General features: G+C 46.8%; 1 protein-coding gene across 1 annotated transcript in view; it reads left to right on the top strand.

Moving 5' to 3' along the window:
- The window catches only part of Cdc5 (cell division cycle protein 21), an 88,534-nt gene that overhangs the window by 32,737 nt on the left and 39,035 nt on the right, over nt 1-16,762 (top strand). The window contains exon 7 of the mRNA XM_045742834.2: nt 3,028-3,194. Coding sequence (XP_045598790.1) covers nt 3,028-3,194 — 167 coding nt within the window. The remainder of the gene's footprint in view (nt 1-3,027; nt 3,195-16,762) is intronic.

Raw genomic sequence — 16,762 nt, 5'->3', positions numbered from 1 at the left:
TATTATTTTTCCTGTGATCAGTGAACACAAAGTAATGGTTAGGAAGAAAAAATATTTTTTTTTTTTTTCAAAATTACATGCGCCTGTGGGGAAGAAAGGATATTATACCCCTAGCATGTTAAGGGTTAATGAAAAGGAAGGAATGGGCAAATGGTTGATGGCAGTGTAGTTTGAATGTTATTGTTAAGGTAGGTCGATATTCTACACAATTCACAAGTCAATTCAATTCAATTGTGAATTATGTTTAAAGCATGAACCTTCACATTTTCTGGGAGGCTTCCCTTCGGCTCCCCGGACCATCCAGGCTGATATGGATATATTAGACTTTGGCATCAATGTGAATTGAATTCTAGGTCTACCGGGGACCACGAGCCAGAACCTGGCCCCCTCAGAGAGAGACGAGGAGCAATGGTCTATAGAAACCCCCGTATGGTTGGAAGCATTCTATATCTGCCATCGACCGAGTCAGGCACCCAGAAAGGTTAGCGACCCAAAACAAAACCCTATTCTGGTTAGTAAATTGCTACTGAAAGCCAAACTAGTGGAGAGAAGTCCCCAAACAAAAACGAGTAAACGAGAATTACGATACCACGCCGCAGTGTCGCTTGTCTGCGCAGCTCCCTCATGCCCGGGAGGGGGAGAAGAGGGAGCCCCAGACCCTCATGCCGGTCCACACCTCAGTTCTTCGGCTGATGTTTTGGCAATGGTCGTGTGACTCTGGCTCCAGATTTCCTGTCACCCAGCTCTGTGCCTTGTGGTGTAGGGCTGTTTCTCTGGTGGTCCGCGAGCCAGGAGTAAATTCACAAATACTCAGGCTGCATGCGCCTAGGGTCACTTTTCCTAGGTGCTCTGTAAGTACTGCCCTTGGGGCTTAGGACCACCTTCCACAAGTCACCTTGGGATCTACCTCTGCTTGGTCTTTTGATTTTCGGTGATTGACTGCCCTTAGTGTGCTGGGGTGTTTCATGCACCCTTGTTTGTCTTTGGGTAGGGGTAGTTTGCACTGGTAGGGCTGCAGGGTACTGCACAGCTAGTTTTCACCTCTCAAAAAGCCAACTCTGTTCTGCCTGGGTACGTTGTCCTCTTGCGGGTTTTTTTCTTTTGTTTTTGTTTCCTGCCTGGTGGGGGGGGGGAGGTTCTACCCTTGGTTTTGGTTGCCCCTATTGTTCATGATAGTTCCCTGCTAGGCCTCTGTGAGTGGACACATCCACTCACTTTTCAGTTCAGCTTTTAGCAGTTTTCTTGGTAGACTTGGGCACCAGTTAGTAGTACTCTGCCTGGGCTTCTCTTAGCAGAATACCACGACTAAGGGCCCTGGGAAACCCCACGGGGGGCTCTGTGGTCCAATGGATGCAATCCCTGGGTCCTCTCTCGCCATGTGCGAGTTTGAAGGTTGCTCTGTCCCTTTGTCTCAGGGTGACATTCACTGCTTCTGCCTCTGTCATGCTACCTGTTGGGTCAGTGAGGCCTTCGACCCAGAGTCCTGCAAGTTTTGTTGCTTGTTTGTGACTCAGTTCACCCAGTCCATTGATGACTCTGTTGGGTGCAGGCAGCTCAGGTATTCCATGCTAGGTTTATGTTGCTGCAACGTGCTAGGTTGGTTGGTGGCCCGGAAGCCCCGAGGCTGCCCTGCTTTGGTTATAGGGACCCAAACTTGGTGTTGGTCTCTTCGACCTTGGTTCAGTCCATGCCCTTTCGTCCTTCCCCGGCTGTGGTTCATTCTGGTCCTTCTCCCCTGCTTCCAGCTCCGAAGCGTCTGAGGGTTTCGGAGTCGGGGCAGGGTTTAGTTGGGTTGGTGACTCAGGCCAGTGGTGCCAGTTTCGGGGCTGGCTGAGCCTTTGGTACTGTCTTCGTCTGGTTGGCGTGGTGATCACTCTATGCGACGGTTGGGTTCTTGTCTGGGGCGTTGGCCCTTTTGCGATTCGTCCCATTGACAGGGAAATGGGGGGGGGGATTGAGGCTTGCTCTCTTTGCTCATGCCTGGTCCCATGGTTTGTGGGTCTTTCGGGTCGTTTCAAGGGGCCTGCAGTGGTGTTGGGTGGCTCCTCCTCATTCGGGGGTTCAGTGCTGGCGGGGCGGGCCTCTTCTCCTGCACTCTGTCGGATCTTTTCGGAGTGGGTGCAATTGGGTGTGAACAACACGACAACGTCTCAGGTAGGTTCCCGTCTGTTTCCAGTCCCGCAACGGGACTGTGCAGACCTGTGGTTCATTCTGGACTTGTCCCGTCTGAACCCCCTGGGTCTTTTGCCCCTCCTTTCGGATGACTAAGTCCCAGGTCTGGCTTCTTTTAGCACCAGGCACCTGGATGGTGCCCCAGGACCTCCGGGACGCTTCTTGGCATGTCCTGATTCATCCGGGGTTCAGGGACTGGCTCGTGGTAGCCCATTTGCCACCTCCTCCTTAGAGGTTCTGGTTCTGGCCTATCTCGACGACTGGCTGGTGTGGGCTCCCAGCCAGTCCGCATGTCTGCTTGCCATGGATTTGGTTCTTTCCCAGCTCGCAGGGTTCGGGTTCCTGGTGTACTGGAGGATGTCCCATCTGGTTTCCTCTCAGGTTCGGTCTTGGTCTTGTGTGGGACTCTCTGACCGCTTCCTTGTCTCTTCCTCCGAAGTCTCTGCTTCGGCTGCAGTCCCACCTTCGCCTATTTTTAGGGGTCTCCCAGGTCACCTGGCAGTTGCTTGAGGGTTTGTGTGGGAGCCTGAGCTTTGCCGTGATGGTCTACCTGTAGGGTTGGGTTTGGCTTCATCGGTTGTTCTGGTTCCTTCAGATTCTGGCTTGTGGTCCCCGGTAGGCCTAGAACTCCATTCACATTGATTGATCCCAAAGTCTAATATAACCATTATCAGCCTGGATAGCTCTGGAGAGCCTCGGGGTCTTGGCCAGAAAATGGCATTTCATTATATTCAACGCTGGTTTTTTGTTGACCAACAAAATCTAACATATAGCAATATAAAACATAATTGAGCAGCAGTTAGCATGAAGCTTAGCGGTGGTAAATTATATTAACTAATGGTGGATGTTGGGTAGGTGGCGTAGCAGCAGAGGCGCAACATCGCGATCACCTAGAGAGACATCCATATAAACGGTTCAATGAAAATGAAATCGAAGAGTCAAAAGAAATGCTCAAGATGGAAATGAATGTTGTTAAGCAAGGAATGGGCCACGGTGATCTTACGCTGGATGCTTACTCTCAGGTATGATTGTTATCTAGTTGCTTCTACTCTTCATACATGGGAAATCTGTCAGACATGGATATTTTTATTTAATGTACTTTATATTTTATTTATATATGGTGCTTTTCCATAAATTGTAAGGTCCTCTTAGCTGTAAATTTTGGTGCAAATGCTGTGGGTTATTGCATATACTGTACTTGTTATCCTTGTATGTAATTGCAACCAGGTAGTGATAAAATAATAATACTTTAATATTTTATTTAGAAAATATTCAAGGAATTAGTTTGCAGTGATTATTTAATAGCTAGATTCTATATTTGTATATTTTCTGTGGGGAGCCCAGGAGGCTTCCTGAAGTTATCCAGACTAATATGTACTATATTAGTTTGGGGGACATCAGTTATGGGAGTTCTGCCCGCCGAGGATCACGAGCCAAAACCTGGCCTCCCCTCAGAGATGTGCAGTGAGCAATGGCCATATGAGCACTCTACATTTAGAGTATGTCATGTCTGCCATCATCGACTGGGGAGGGCACCCAGAAAGGTAGGCGTAACAACACGACCCTCCAACTGGTGAAAATTGCAACCTACATCCAAACAGCCAAAGAACTCCCCCCAAAAGAAAGCAAATCATCATCCAACTAGCATGCCTGCTCGTTAGTGCTCCCCCCTCCCCTTTCCCACAACAGGGGGGAGGGGGAGCTCGCTGAGGCGGGCTGGCAGCTCCGCCCATCAGTTCAAAGACGGATGTGCATGGGGAGCACACACTACCTCTGGCCTCGCTTTCTTGTCTGAATTTTGCTTGTGTGGCTGTGCCAGCTGCGTGGGGTGGCCACATATGGCCACGTGTTCTTCTGTACGCAGGGCAGCATGCTTTTAGGCTCGCTTCTTTAGACGCCCTGTAAGCATAACCCTTGCATGTTCAGCGTTCTCTTTCCTTGGGCATTCAGGACTCGCTTCCATTGGGGTCTCTGTCGCTTGGCGTTGGCCTCGCCCTTAGGGTTGGATGGGGGACGTGGGGAATTCCATCTAGCACTGGGTAGGGAGTGAATGTTGCTGGGTGGGAAGCCTGTCTCGACTTCGAGTCGAGATGTGAGCACTGACCACCTCCCGGGTAAGTCCCCTTTCTTTTTCGTCTTAGGTGAAGTAGCTCCAGGGAGCCATAGGGGCTCCCCCAGAAAACCAGCGTTGAATGTAATGAAACGCTATTTTCTGGGTGAGTCCCTGAGGCTCCCCAGCAACCCTTCCTACCTCTGGTTGGCAGTTTTTGCATTTTTGATATCCAGCCTCTGAACTGGGGTATGGATTGCCGGCGCGGGGGTCTGGGGCTCCCCCTTCCTCTTGGAGATGGGGGGGCGCTGCGTAGACATGCGGCACAGCTTGTGTGACATCATGCTTGTTTGCTTGTTTTCATTTGGAGAGTTTTGTCCACTCGTTTGTCTATTTTCATCGTTTTAACCAGAATCGGGGATTGTTTTGGGGCGCTTACCTTTCTGGGTGCCTGTTCCGGTCGATAGCAGATATAGAATGCTCTAAAATCACATGTGCATTTCTATAGGCTCCTTGTGCCTCTCTGAGGGGGCCAGGTTCTGGCTTGTGGTCCCTGGTAGGCCTAGAACTCCACCCACATCGACAGATGCCAAAGTTAAGGATATTCATATCAGCCTGGATAGCTCCGGGAAGCCTCCGGGACTCACCCAGAAAATGACGTTTCATTGCATTCAATGCTGGTTTTTTGTGTGAAGATCTTGGGGGTCAGACAGCAGCTCTGTTGCATGCTAGGTATTCTTTGTTGTCTAGAGCCTGGTTGGTTGCCCGATTGGAAGCCCCAGAGCTGCCCTGCTTGGGCTTCAGAGACCAGGATTTGGGGGCCTTAGTTGCATCGACTTTAGTTTTGTCTGCGTCCCTACTTCCTTCCCAGGTGGGCATGGTTCGCCCCGTTCCTTCTTCCCTGCTTCTGGCTCCCTAACGTCTTGAGGGTTTCGGGGTTGGGGCGGGGTTTAGCTCAGAATGAGAGATTGGTGGCTTCAAGGAATGCCCCTTCTGATTCAGGTATGGAGGTGGTCAAGCCCGATTATCCTGCCGAGGCTTCTGAGTCAACCCAGCAGACTCTCGTCTTTGAAGCTTTTCCCATGGATGCTGCTTTTTCTTCAGGGGTGGTGAGTTTGGATAAAGGCTCTGCCCCTGGGCCTCTGTCTGGGGTTCCTGTGGCTTTGGGGGGAGCCCGCGAGGAGCGCTTTGCCTTCTGGGCTGGGGTTTTGCAGTGGGGGAGGGTTTTTTTTGTCCCCTTCTTCCCTTCTGCTTTGGTTTTTACCACATTTGCGGGCATGATTTAAGCACCCTTGCATCGGGCGCGTCCATTTTTGGCTTTGATGTTTGTTTTGGCATACAATTTACTTTACTGGGGGGCGCTTCCACGCCTGGCGTGGAAGCGCCCCCCCTCCCCACGTGTTTTGGAGGGGAAGGTCCCCCCCCCCCCCCCGCACATTTTAGGGGAAGACCCCCCCACGCACATTTTGGGGGACGCACTCACCCCCCTTCCCTGCGTGTGGAAGTGCAGGCATTTTCTGCGCGCTTTGTTTACATGTGGCAGCTGGGTCTTTGCATTTGCTTTTTGGGGGGCGTTTTTTGCTTCTGTTTTATGTTCTTGTTCTTCCCAGTGACATACCTCTAGTTTGGGTTATGTTTACTCTGTTCGGGGCATGGAGGTACATGGTTTGCTCTGAGGTCCTGCATGCCTGCTGGTGTGTTTTGGGTTGTTATGGTGAGATTGTGCTTCTCTCGCTGTGCTCCTCTTGTTGTACTGTGGCTCTTTTGGCCCGCCTCTTCCCTGTGTTTTTTCCTGGGGTTAACGTTTTTGCACTCCTGCGGTTCTCCGTTTGTTGCCTTCACCTCAGCTCTGCCTCCTGCATTCCCTTTCCTTCTTCCTCTGCCTCTGGGCGAGTTCTTTTTCTTGTTTCAGGCTCTTTTCGGTACTCGGTTTTCCCCAGTGTCCCTTTCTTGGTGTTCTGCTCGTCTTGAGTCGTCCATCTTTCTGGGGGGAGCCCCTTCGGCTCCCCGGAGCTGATATGCTAATGTCAGATTTTGCCATCAGTCACGTGTATAGAGTTCTGTGGGTCTGCTGGGGACCACGAGCCAGAACCTGGCCCTCTCAGAGAGTCATGGGGAGCAATGGCCTATAGAAACCCCCGTGTGGTTGGAAGCATTCTATGTCTGCCATCGACCGGGTCAGGCACCCAGAAAGGTAAGCGTCCCGAAACAAACCCCTATTCTGGTGAAAATTGCTACCAAAAGCCGAACAAGTGGATAGAACTCTCCAAAAAGAAACGAGCAAACGAGCATGATGTCACACGTCGCAGCGCCGCTGTCTGTGCAGCTCCCCCCACCCCGGGAGGGGGAAGGGGGAGCCCCAGACCCCCGCCCAGCTATCCACCCTTCAGTTCTGAGGCTGATGCTATAGGCAACGGTCGTGTGCTCCGGCTCCAGTAGATGTTTCAGCACTGTACCTAGAGTGTGGTGACTGTTTTCAGTCAAAATTGGTTCTGTTCCGGGTTCAATCTTGCCTGGGCCTCGTGTGGGATTCTCGGCCAGCGTCCTCTCTCCCTCCTGCGCCATTGCTTTGGCTGTAGTCTCACTTTCCGCTGTTTTTGCGGGGGACCTGGGTCAAACGGCGATTGCTCAAGCAGTTGTGTGGGAGCCTGGACTTTGCCTTGTTGGTTTTCTCACTGGGCAGGGTTTGGCTTTGGTGGCTGTTCTGGTGCCTTTGGGGCAGCTTTCGCAATCCCTGGGTTCGACCCAGGGGTCTTTGTGTTGATTGCTGCGTCTTGGGCTTTCTCTTGGGTTTTTTCGGGGTTCAGTGCCATGGTACTTTCCTTTGTCCTCGCCCGATGTGTTCATGGAGGCGGAGCGTTTGCGGAGCCGCTCCAACTTTCGTTCGGGGTAGTTGTCAATTCTGTTCCATTCTGTAAGCATTCTCGTGCATTTTTCACCTCCCTGCTCATATGCCGCCTGAGACTTCTTGGTCTTTGGACCGGATGTTCTCATTTCTCTCCTCTCCTCTCCTCAGTTTGCAGTGGCCCCCCTCAGTCTTTGATTGTTTTATGAATTATTTGTTTTTGTTGGCTTTAGCCTTTGGGAGTCAGGTTGGAGAGATTCATGCTCTTCTTTGGTGCAGAGGGTTTTGCTCCTTTGGTCCTGTGGGTCATTTGCTGCCCTCTCCTTCTTTTCTGGGGAAGAATGAGACGGTGGGCTTCCGGAGGCGTGCCATGATGTGAGGCAATATGCTGCTCTCTCTGCTGTATTTGGGATTATGTCTTGTGTTGATATTCGGGCACGGGAGTTTTGGGAGTCAAACAGGGTCCTGGCCGCCCATTATCTTGTCACTGTTCCGGGCCCTCTGCGACCGTGTGTTACTTTGGGACGTCTGTCGTGGCCTATTGTCGCTTCTTTGTCTTGAGACATGCAGTACAGTGCCTCTCCGGTAAGTCGTTGTTTTTACTTCTCTGTGGATAGATAACTTCAGGGAGCTGGCGGGGCTCCCCACAGAAAACCAGCGTTGAATGTAATGAAACGCCATTTTCTGGGCAATCCCTGGAGGCTCCCTGACATCCCTCCCTATCTCCGGTCAGCGTTTTTTTTATCATTCTATGAACTGGCAGGAGCTGCTGGCTCACCTGAGCGTGCTTCCCCTCCCACCTGTCAGGGAAAGGGGAGCTTACTTGCAGAGTAAGAGAGTCCACTAACGAGCGGGTGCTTTAGTTTGATGTCGATATGCTTGTTTATTTGTTATCCTTTGGGGGTAGTTCTTTGGCTCTGTTCGGATATAGGTTGCAGTTTACACCAGTTGGAGGCTTGTATTGTTACGCCTACCTTTCTGGGGAAATACCTCGGTCGATGGTAGAAATGACATACTCCAAATGTAGAGTGTTCATATAGCCATTGCTCCCTGCACCCCTCTGATGGGGGGCCAGGTTATGGCTTGTGGTCCCCAGTAGGCAGAACTCCCCATAACTGGAGTCCCCAAACTAATATAGTACATATCAGTCTGGATAGCTTCAGGGAGCCTCTGGGCCTCGTCCAGAAAATGGCATTTCGTTATAATCTATGCTGGTTTTTAAAGCCACTAATTATGTACAGCATTTCTAGAATGGAGTGGGAAGGTGCTGGACTAGAAAAAATTGGAAATCACTACAGATAAAGGGTGATAAATATACAGGGGTTCCCAAACTTTCCTGCTACCTTCTATTCTCAAAAGTTTCATAAAAAACTTATGCCACCACACAAGCAAATTATCCACAGTAATTTTTCAGCTGTTTCGTAGACAAGATGTTAATTACTCGTTGAATTGTCACAACAAATTGCCATAAATTCAATCTCTGAATGAATACGTTCTGACAAAACTCGCCATTCACATAAACTGCTCAGTGCAGCGGCCTCACCCATAGTTTACACAGGTGGGTACGGGAACACAAGAAAGTTGACTCCTGTTAGAAGGCTGAGTGTGTTCCCATCCTATAGCTCATAGTAAGCCTTACCCATTAGTTTCCCCTGGAATATGACTCGCCAGTCATTTAACAGCCAAGTACCCAATCACTGCTGTGAGAACAGAGGCATACACTTAAGGATTGGATCCTAGTCAGTCCTCTCCAGCCAGGATATGAACCTATGCCAAATTGCTCATGGGCCGAGTGTTGTTGCAGGTTGGTGTTCAATCTCCGATGAGCCGAGTGGTTGGGCACCGTTCCTTCACTCCTTCCTCAGATCTCTTCCAAGTGACACTTAGAAGAGATCTCCTCTTCCAAGTGTTGCATACTCACACTTGCTTAGTGCTTTCTCTTGATAGTTACATTACCCTTCCTTCTGACAGACTGCTTCCAATCATTCTTGTACATTATAACTATTCGTTCATTTGTTCACAAGCAAACCACACACCTTTTTCTGCTCAACGTTTCTGTTTTTCTTGCTTTTCAACTCTCGGACTTTCCTATTTGCATTTGCTTTACCACTCCAGGTACATCCAGGTATTGCCATTTTCCATTAATTTCGGTACAGTACAACCTCGATTCAGCGTACTATATGGGACCAACCCCAGTTCGTTGGAGCGTTGGATTCGTTGCAAGAGGTGGCCTTCAGGAGGCGTTTGTGTCAGTGTCTTTTTTTTTCTTGTACACAATAAAAATGCATTATCATATTACATACTCTACCTATATATTACTTCTCTACTAAAAAATACTGTAATTCATAAATTTACCTTATTGTTGAAGTTATGTCCATCTTGAAGTTTCGTGAAGTTGTAAATGCTCTTCAGTAAATACGCACTGCAGTGCATTATGCCGTTAGCACTGTGTTGATTAAAAGTAGTTCTGCTGTATGTTGAGTACTACAATACTGGTTATGAAAACTATTGTACACTAAAATTACTGCAACTTTAATTTTAACACTGTGTACACACTTAAATTTAACACTTGTTCTAACTGTTCACGCTGCACACGATGTTTTTAGATGTTTGCATCAGCTTTGCTGGTGCTCGCTGCTGCTGTGGGTTCAGCTGCTTCTGAGCTGGTGCTGGCTGCTGTTGTACCAGTGCTGGGTACAACTGTGCTGGTGCTGGGTACGACTGTTGTACCAGTGCTGGGTACAACTGTGCTCGTGCTGGGTACGGCTGTTGTACCAGTGCTGGGTACAACTGTGCTCGTGCTGGGTACGGCTGTTGTACCAGTGCTGGGTACAACTGTGCTCGTGCTGGGTACGACTGTTGTACCAGTGCTGGGTACAACTGTGCTTGTGCTGGGTACGACTGTTGTACCAGTGCTGGGTACAACTGTGCTCGTGCTGGGTACGGCTGTTGTACCAGTGCTGGGTACAACTGTGCTCATGCTGGGTACGACTGTTGTACCAGTGCTGGGTACAACTGTGCTCGTGCTGGGTACGGCTGTTCTCGTGCTGGGTACGGCTGTTCTTGTGATGGGTTCGGCTGTTCTCGTGCTGGGTTCGGCTGTTCTCGTGCTGGGTACGGCTGTTCTCGTGCTGGGTATGGCTGTTCTCGTGTTGGGTACGGCTGTTCTCGTGCTGGTTGATTTTCTGCTACTAGTTCTTGCAAAATATTGCTTTATTTTTGGCATTAATAAGGCACTATTAGGAAGCCCCTGAGACATTTTGTTTTATAACCAACGAGCTGTAGTAAAAAAATGGTCAATTCCACGATTATTCTTCCACCGGCGGATAAATACTGTACGTCAATCGCAGACAAAGCTAAGGACACTGGGTGCATACTGTACGAACGCAGACTAAGCCTATACGTACACCCTTCAGTAGGCTGGTGTTAAAGCCTGATCCAGTAACATAAATTTCTCTTAAATATTCGATTTACATCAAATTATATATTTTTGGGTTATATACAGTGGTACCTCACATAACGATCGCCCCAAAAGACGAACATTTTGGGTAACGAACGGCCCGATCGGCGTCAAATCGTCCCGTATGACAAACGCTGGTTTGAGTAACGTCAACACCACACGGTGGGGTCGCGCTGCTTCTTGCACATTCTTAGACGCCTCCGACGATGCACATAAATTATGTTGTTCTTGTTTAAAGATGCTAATGATGCTAGGATATAAAAGGGTGACTGCTGAGATGTTGCAAAGCATTGACGTTTTTGTAGGAAAAAAGAAATGAAATGTCTGATATACAACAAATGTCAAAAAGGTTCGTTCGGTGTTCGGCAGGTAAGCTGCTCCATTATAACAATCTTTCTTTGTTTCAAATGTGTTCCATTTGTTTTGTATTTGTCATTTACGTCTCAATAATGGAGAAGCCTACCTTACATACACTCAATAAACCATTATGACATTTTCCTTTCTTCAAATGTGTTGAATATTTATTTTTCATTTGTCTTATAGCAAAAGGTTCGTTCAGTGGTCGGCAGGTAGGCTGCTCCATGTTTCTTACATACAAAAAACGTAAATAATAAAAAAAATGAAGAATTTTGAAAACCAGTACAAATGTCAAAAAGGTTCGTTCAGTGGTCTACAGTTCGGCTGCTCCATGTTTCTTAAATAAAAATAAAACGAAAAATAAAAGAACTGTTGAAACAATTTGAAATATGGACAAATGCCATAAAGGTTCGTTCAGTGTTTGTCGGGTAGGCTGCTTCATTATTGAGACGTAAGTGACAAAACAAATGGAACACATTTGAAACAAAGAAAGCTTGTCATAATGGAGCAGCCTACCCTACAAACACTGAATGTACCTTTTGCTATAACGTATATGAAAGACAAGGGCTGCTGGCTGGGTTAGTACTGCGTGAACAACCATTTGTGGCACACGTGCCTCTGGCTCTCAAACACCTGTCCCACATGGTGTTGAAAGACTGCGCTCAGTCGGTGCAATTCAGACCCTATTGTTTGAAGAACATAAGGGTCATAACATTGGTGAAGCTAGGCGCAATAAGGGCTTAACACAACGGTCGGATGCCAGTGATACAGCACCTATGAGGATGATACAGCGAGCGTATCCAGTTGTAGCTCTGAGCCCCACCCTTGCCATCTCGAATTTATATAGATGATACATAGATGAATCGTTTTCTGCGTTCAGTGATGATGCACCTGATACAAGTAGCATAGATGAACAGTGTTAGCGGCTTCCATGGTGTTGTTGTTCATTGATATTTTCAAGAATACCTGAATCTCTTCCTGTGTTGTTCATTGATATTTTCAAGAATACCTGAATCTCTTCCTGACTGATGGACACTCTTTGAGGCTAGCTGAATCTCTTCCTGACTGATGGACACTCTTTGAGGCTAGCTGAATCTCTTCCTGTGTAGGACCTTGCAAAGCGATCTTTTCAAGACTACCTTACAAATTGAGCTTTTCCTATAATCGTTTCAATACTACCTTATGCTTTACAAGCTTGGCTACATACCACCTACAAGTACTAAAGCCAAGGGTGCACGCGAGTGCGTTATTTGCAAGCACACAGGACGATGAAACAGGAAATGAAAATCTATCTCTATCTGGTGCAAGGAGAGCAAAGTCGCGCTGTGTACCATGGACTACTTCGTTGACTATTACGCACCTCCAAAGTACTAAGTATGTAATACAGTGTGTTACTGTGTAAATAGTATGTGAAACTGTACATATTGTAATTTTAGTGAATTTTAACCACATAATATTGTGACAATAAACATTTATTGTGGACACATTACTGACACATGTATCACAGTTTCATGGAAAATTATGAACATTCTACTGTATACATATTGTAAAGGTCACAAATATGCATCATACATGATAAAAGAAACAAATAAAACCGCATTGGAAATGCATAGAAAAAATACTTGAAAATATATTTGTGGCAACATGCGGTGCTTGAATGGCCTGCGCGACCGTGTCTGGGAGCTTCACACACGGGCGACCAGGCTCTGATGACGTCACAGCGCACCTTGTCCACGCCCTCACAGCCAAAGTAAGTGGAATTTGGTAATTATTTTTACATAGACATGTTCAGGGACAGTAATTTATCATTTTGCAAAGAAAAATGATATTTTGGGGAACATTTGATGTCGTGCACACTGGGGGAATTTCACAATAAACAGTGCATCACACTGGTTACATGGGGGGACACTCGTTTTGTATGACGTCCGTTTCACATGACGAACATGGAACGGATTAAATTCGTTATGCGAGGTACCACCGTATTTAGTTTAGCAACATTATTACGATAATAAGAGCTATAAAAAATACTTATTTTGGAACTGATTTATTAATTTTATTATTTCGAAGCCGTAGGTCACTGAACTGTGGCGACGAAATCGAACACAACAAGCATGGTGTTGTATGGACAGGAATTAGACCTGTCCACTCGTGCTGGAGTTGTGCTGCCAATAATGTGAATAATTTCTCAAATGGGAGATATCTATCTTATTACAGTATATTTTTGGTTTTATTTAGTTTAGTTTAATTAGGATAATAAAGAGTTATTGAAACACCAGTTTTAGAAATGATTTATTAATGTGAAACGTTCAAAGGCATGGGTCACTGAACTATGACAACACAGACGAAAGTGAGTGAAACCTCACTGTAAAGTGACATTTACTGTACAGTATTTCCTTATATGTCCACCCCTCACTCGTCTTGTTTCATCACAGAAAATGTATATAAGAAGATTTCAACACATTAGCTAGCTATTCACGCTTCAGCCTTTAAATTAATTTACAAAGATACGTGTGCCACAAATCGGTGAACGAAAATCGTTGAAACTCAGTCGTTCACTTGTGTGGACGACTCTGGCTGGTGTTTGATTAATATGCGTCACTTCTTGTGGACCATTCTGGCTGGTGTTTGGTTCATATGATTCACTTGTTGTGTGATCCAACTTGTCTTATGAAGGAATTATTAATTGTAATCTGTAATTACCTAAGTGTAATTACCTAAGTGTAGTTACAGGATGAGAGCTATGCTCATGGTGTCCCATCTTCCCAGCACTCTTTGTCATATAACGCTTTGAAACTACTGACGGTCTTGGCCTCCACCACCTTCTCCCCTAACTTGTTCCAACCGTCTACCACTCTGTTTGCGAAAGTGAATTTTCTTATATTTCTTCGGCATCTGTGTTTAGCTAGTTTATATCTATGACCTCTTGTTCTTAACGTTCCAGGTCTCAAGAAATCTTCCCTATCGATTTTATCAATTCCTGTTACTATTTTGTATGTAGTGATCATATCACCTCTTTTTCTTCTGTCTTCTAGTTTTGGCATATTTAATGCCTCTAACCTCTCCTCGTAGCTCTTGCCCTTCAGTTCTGGGAGCCACTTAGTAGCATGTCTTTGCACCTTTTCCAGTTTGTTGATGTGCTTCTTAAGATATGGGCACCACACAACTGCTGCATATTCTAGCTTTGGCCTAACAAAAGTTGTGAACAATTTCTTTAGTATATCGCCATCCATGTATTTAAAAGCAATTCTGAAGTTAGAAAGCGTGGCATAGGTTCCTCGCACAATATTCTTTATGTGGTCCTCAGGTGATAGTTTTCTATCTAGAACCACCCCTAGATCTCTTTCTTTATCAGAATTCTTTAAAGATTTCTCACATAATATATAGGTTGTGTGGGGTCTATGTTCTCCTATTCCACATTCCATAACATGGCATTTATTAACATTAAATTCCATTTGCCAAGTGGCGCTCCATGTACTTATTTTGTCCAGGTCTTCTTGAAGGGCATGACAATCATCTAAGTTTCTTATCCTTCCTATTATCTTAGCATCATCAGCAAACATGTTCATATAATTCTGTATACCAACTGGTAGATCATTTATGTAGACAATAAACATCACTGGTGCAAGAACTGAACCCTGTGGTACTCCACTTGTGACATTTCTCCAGTCCGATACATTGCCTCTGATCACAGCCCTCATTTTTCTATCAGTCAGAAAATTTTTCATCCATGTTAGAAGCGTAACACATAAGGGGCATAACTAACATTTTCGGGACATTTCTCCAGTCCGATACATTACCTCTGATCACAGCCCTCATTTTTCTATCAGTCAGAAAATTTTTCATCCATGTTAGAAGCGTAACACATAAGGGGCATAAACTACACATAAGGGGCATAACTGGCAAACCCCTCACAGTGTTCAAGAGAGAACTGGATAAGCACCTCCAAAGGATACCTGAACAACCAGGCTGTGACTCATACGTCAGGCTGCGAGCAGCCGCGTCTAACAGCCTGGTTGATCAGTCCAGCAACCAGGAGGCCTGGTCGACGACCGGGCCGCGGGGACACTAAGCCCCGGAAGCACCTCAAGGTAGCCTCAAGGTAAGGTAGCGTACCTGTCACTCCTCCAATATTTTCCAGTTTCCAGAACAACCTCTTATGTGGAACTTTGTCGAAAGCCTTTTTTAGGTCCAGATAGATGCAGTCAACCCAACCATCTCTTTCCTGTAATATCTCTGTTGCTCGATCATAGAAACTGAGTAAATTCGATACACAGGATCTTCCAGATCGAAAACCATACTGTCTGTCTGATATTATATCATTTCTCTCCAGGTGTTCTACCCATTTAGTTTTAATTATTTTTTCCAATATTTTGACTATTACACTTGTCAATGATACCGGTCTATAATTAAGGGGGTCTTCCCTGCTTCCACTTTTGTAGATTGGATAGAATGAATGAACTGTGATAGAATGAAACAGTTTTCCACCACTCTGTGAACTCTGTCCCAATATCGTAAGCTTGTGGTCCACTTGTGTGGTCCATTTGTGTGATCCAACTTGTCATATGAAGGAATTATTAATTGTAATCTGTGATGGTATAGTAAAGTTTTCTACCACTGTGAACTCTGTCCCAACATCGTAAGCTTGTGGACCACATGTGCGGTCCACTTGTGTGATCGAACTTGTCATATGAAGGAATTAATAATTGTAATCTGTGATAGAATGTGAAAGTTTTCCACCAGTCTGTGAGCTCTGTCTCGACGTCGTAAGCAAATCCGAACATCCCCCGCTTCGGCGAACCATTGTTCGTCGAACCGGGTGAGTAAATCCGGCCTGAAAAGTGTGCGAACTAGCCGGAGATTCGTTGAATCGGGGTACGTTGAATCGAGGTTGTACTGTATAATGATACCACCACAGCATACTTTTAATCTTGCGAATTACCTCATTTTCCAGTGGATAGGATGCAGTATGATTGTGCTGCCTTTTAAGAACGATTTCTGTGGGGAGCCCCGTCGGCTCCCCGGAGCTATCCAGGCTGAATGTGTATATCTTTCTGGCATCAGTCAATGCATGGAGTTCTTGCCTACTGGGGACCACGAGCCAGAACCTGGTCCCCTCTAGAGAGGCATGAGGAGCAATGGCCTATTGAGACCCCCCCCTGCGGTTGGAAGCATTCTATGTCTGCCATCGACCGGGACAGGCACCCAAAACGGTAGGGGCCCCAAAACAAACCCCTATTCTGGTAAAACTATTGCGACCGAAGGCCAAACAAGTGGACAGAACTCCCTAAATGAAAATTAGCAAACTAGCATGATGTCATCATGTCGCTGCGCCGCTGTCTGCGCAACCCTCCCTTCCTGGGAGGGGGAAGGGGGACCTACCTGCCGGCGACCCATCCTTCAGTTCTTGGCTGATGGAAGTCTGGTGTGGTCGTGCCTCTGGCTCCTGTTTTTGTTTCAGTTCTGTGTCTTGTGGTGTAGGCTGTCTCTACCGGTGGTGCGTGAGCAGGGAGTTGTATTCCACGGTACTCGGGCTGTATGCGCCTAGGGTTCCCTTCCCTAGGTGCCCTGTAAGTACTGCCCTTGGGGCTTGGGGCCACCTTCCACAAGTCACTTCGGGATCTACCTCCGCTGTGCCATTTACTGCTCAGTACTTGGCCGCCCTTGGGGTCAGCTGGGGTTTTTCTTACCCTTGTTTGTCTCTGGGTAGGGGGGTAGTTTTCGTCACTGGTAGGGACGTGGGGTACTGCACAGCTAATTTTCACCTATGACAGTGGCTGGCTCTGTTCCGCCTGGGTACATTATCCTCTTGTAGGGTTTTTGTTTTGTTTTTGTTTTTTGCCTGGTGGAGGTCTGCCTTTGTGGTCCCCCATCTCTGTTT

This window comes from Procambarus clarkii, chromosome 11, assembly GCF_040958095.1.
Source record: "Procambarus clarkii isolate CNS0578487 chromosome 11, FALCON_Pclarkii_2.0, whole genome shotgun sequence".
NCBI lineage: Eukaryota > Metazoa > Arthropoda > Malacostraca > Decapoda > Cambaridae > Procambarus > Procambarus clarkii.
This window is presented reverse-complemented; position numbering and strand designations above follow the sequence as displayed.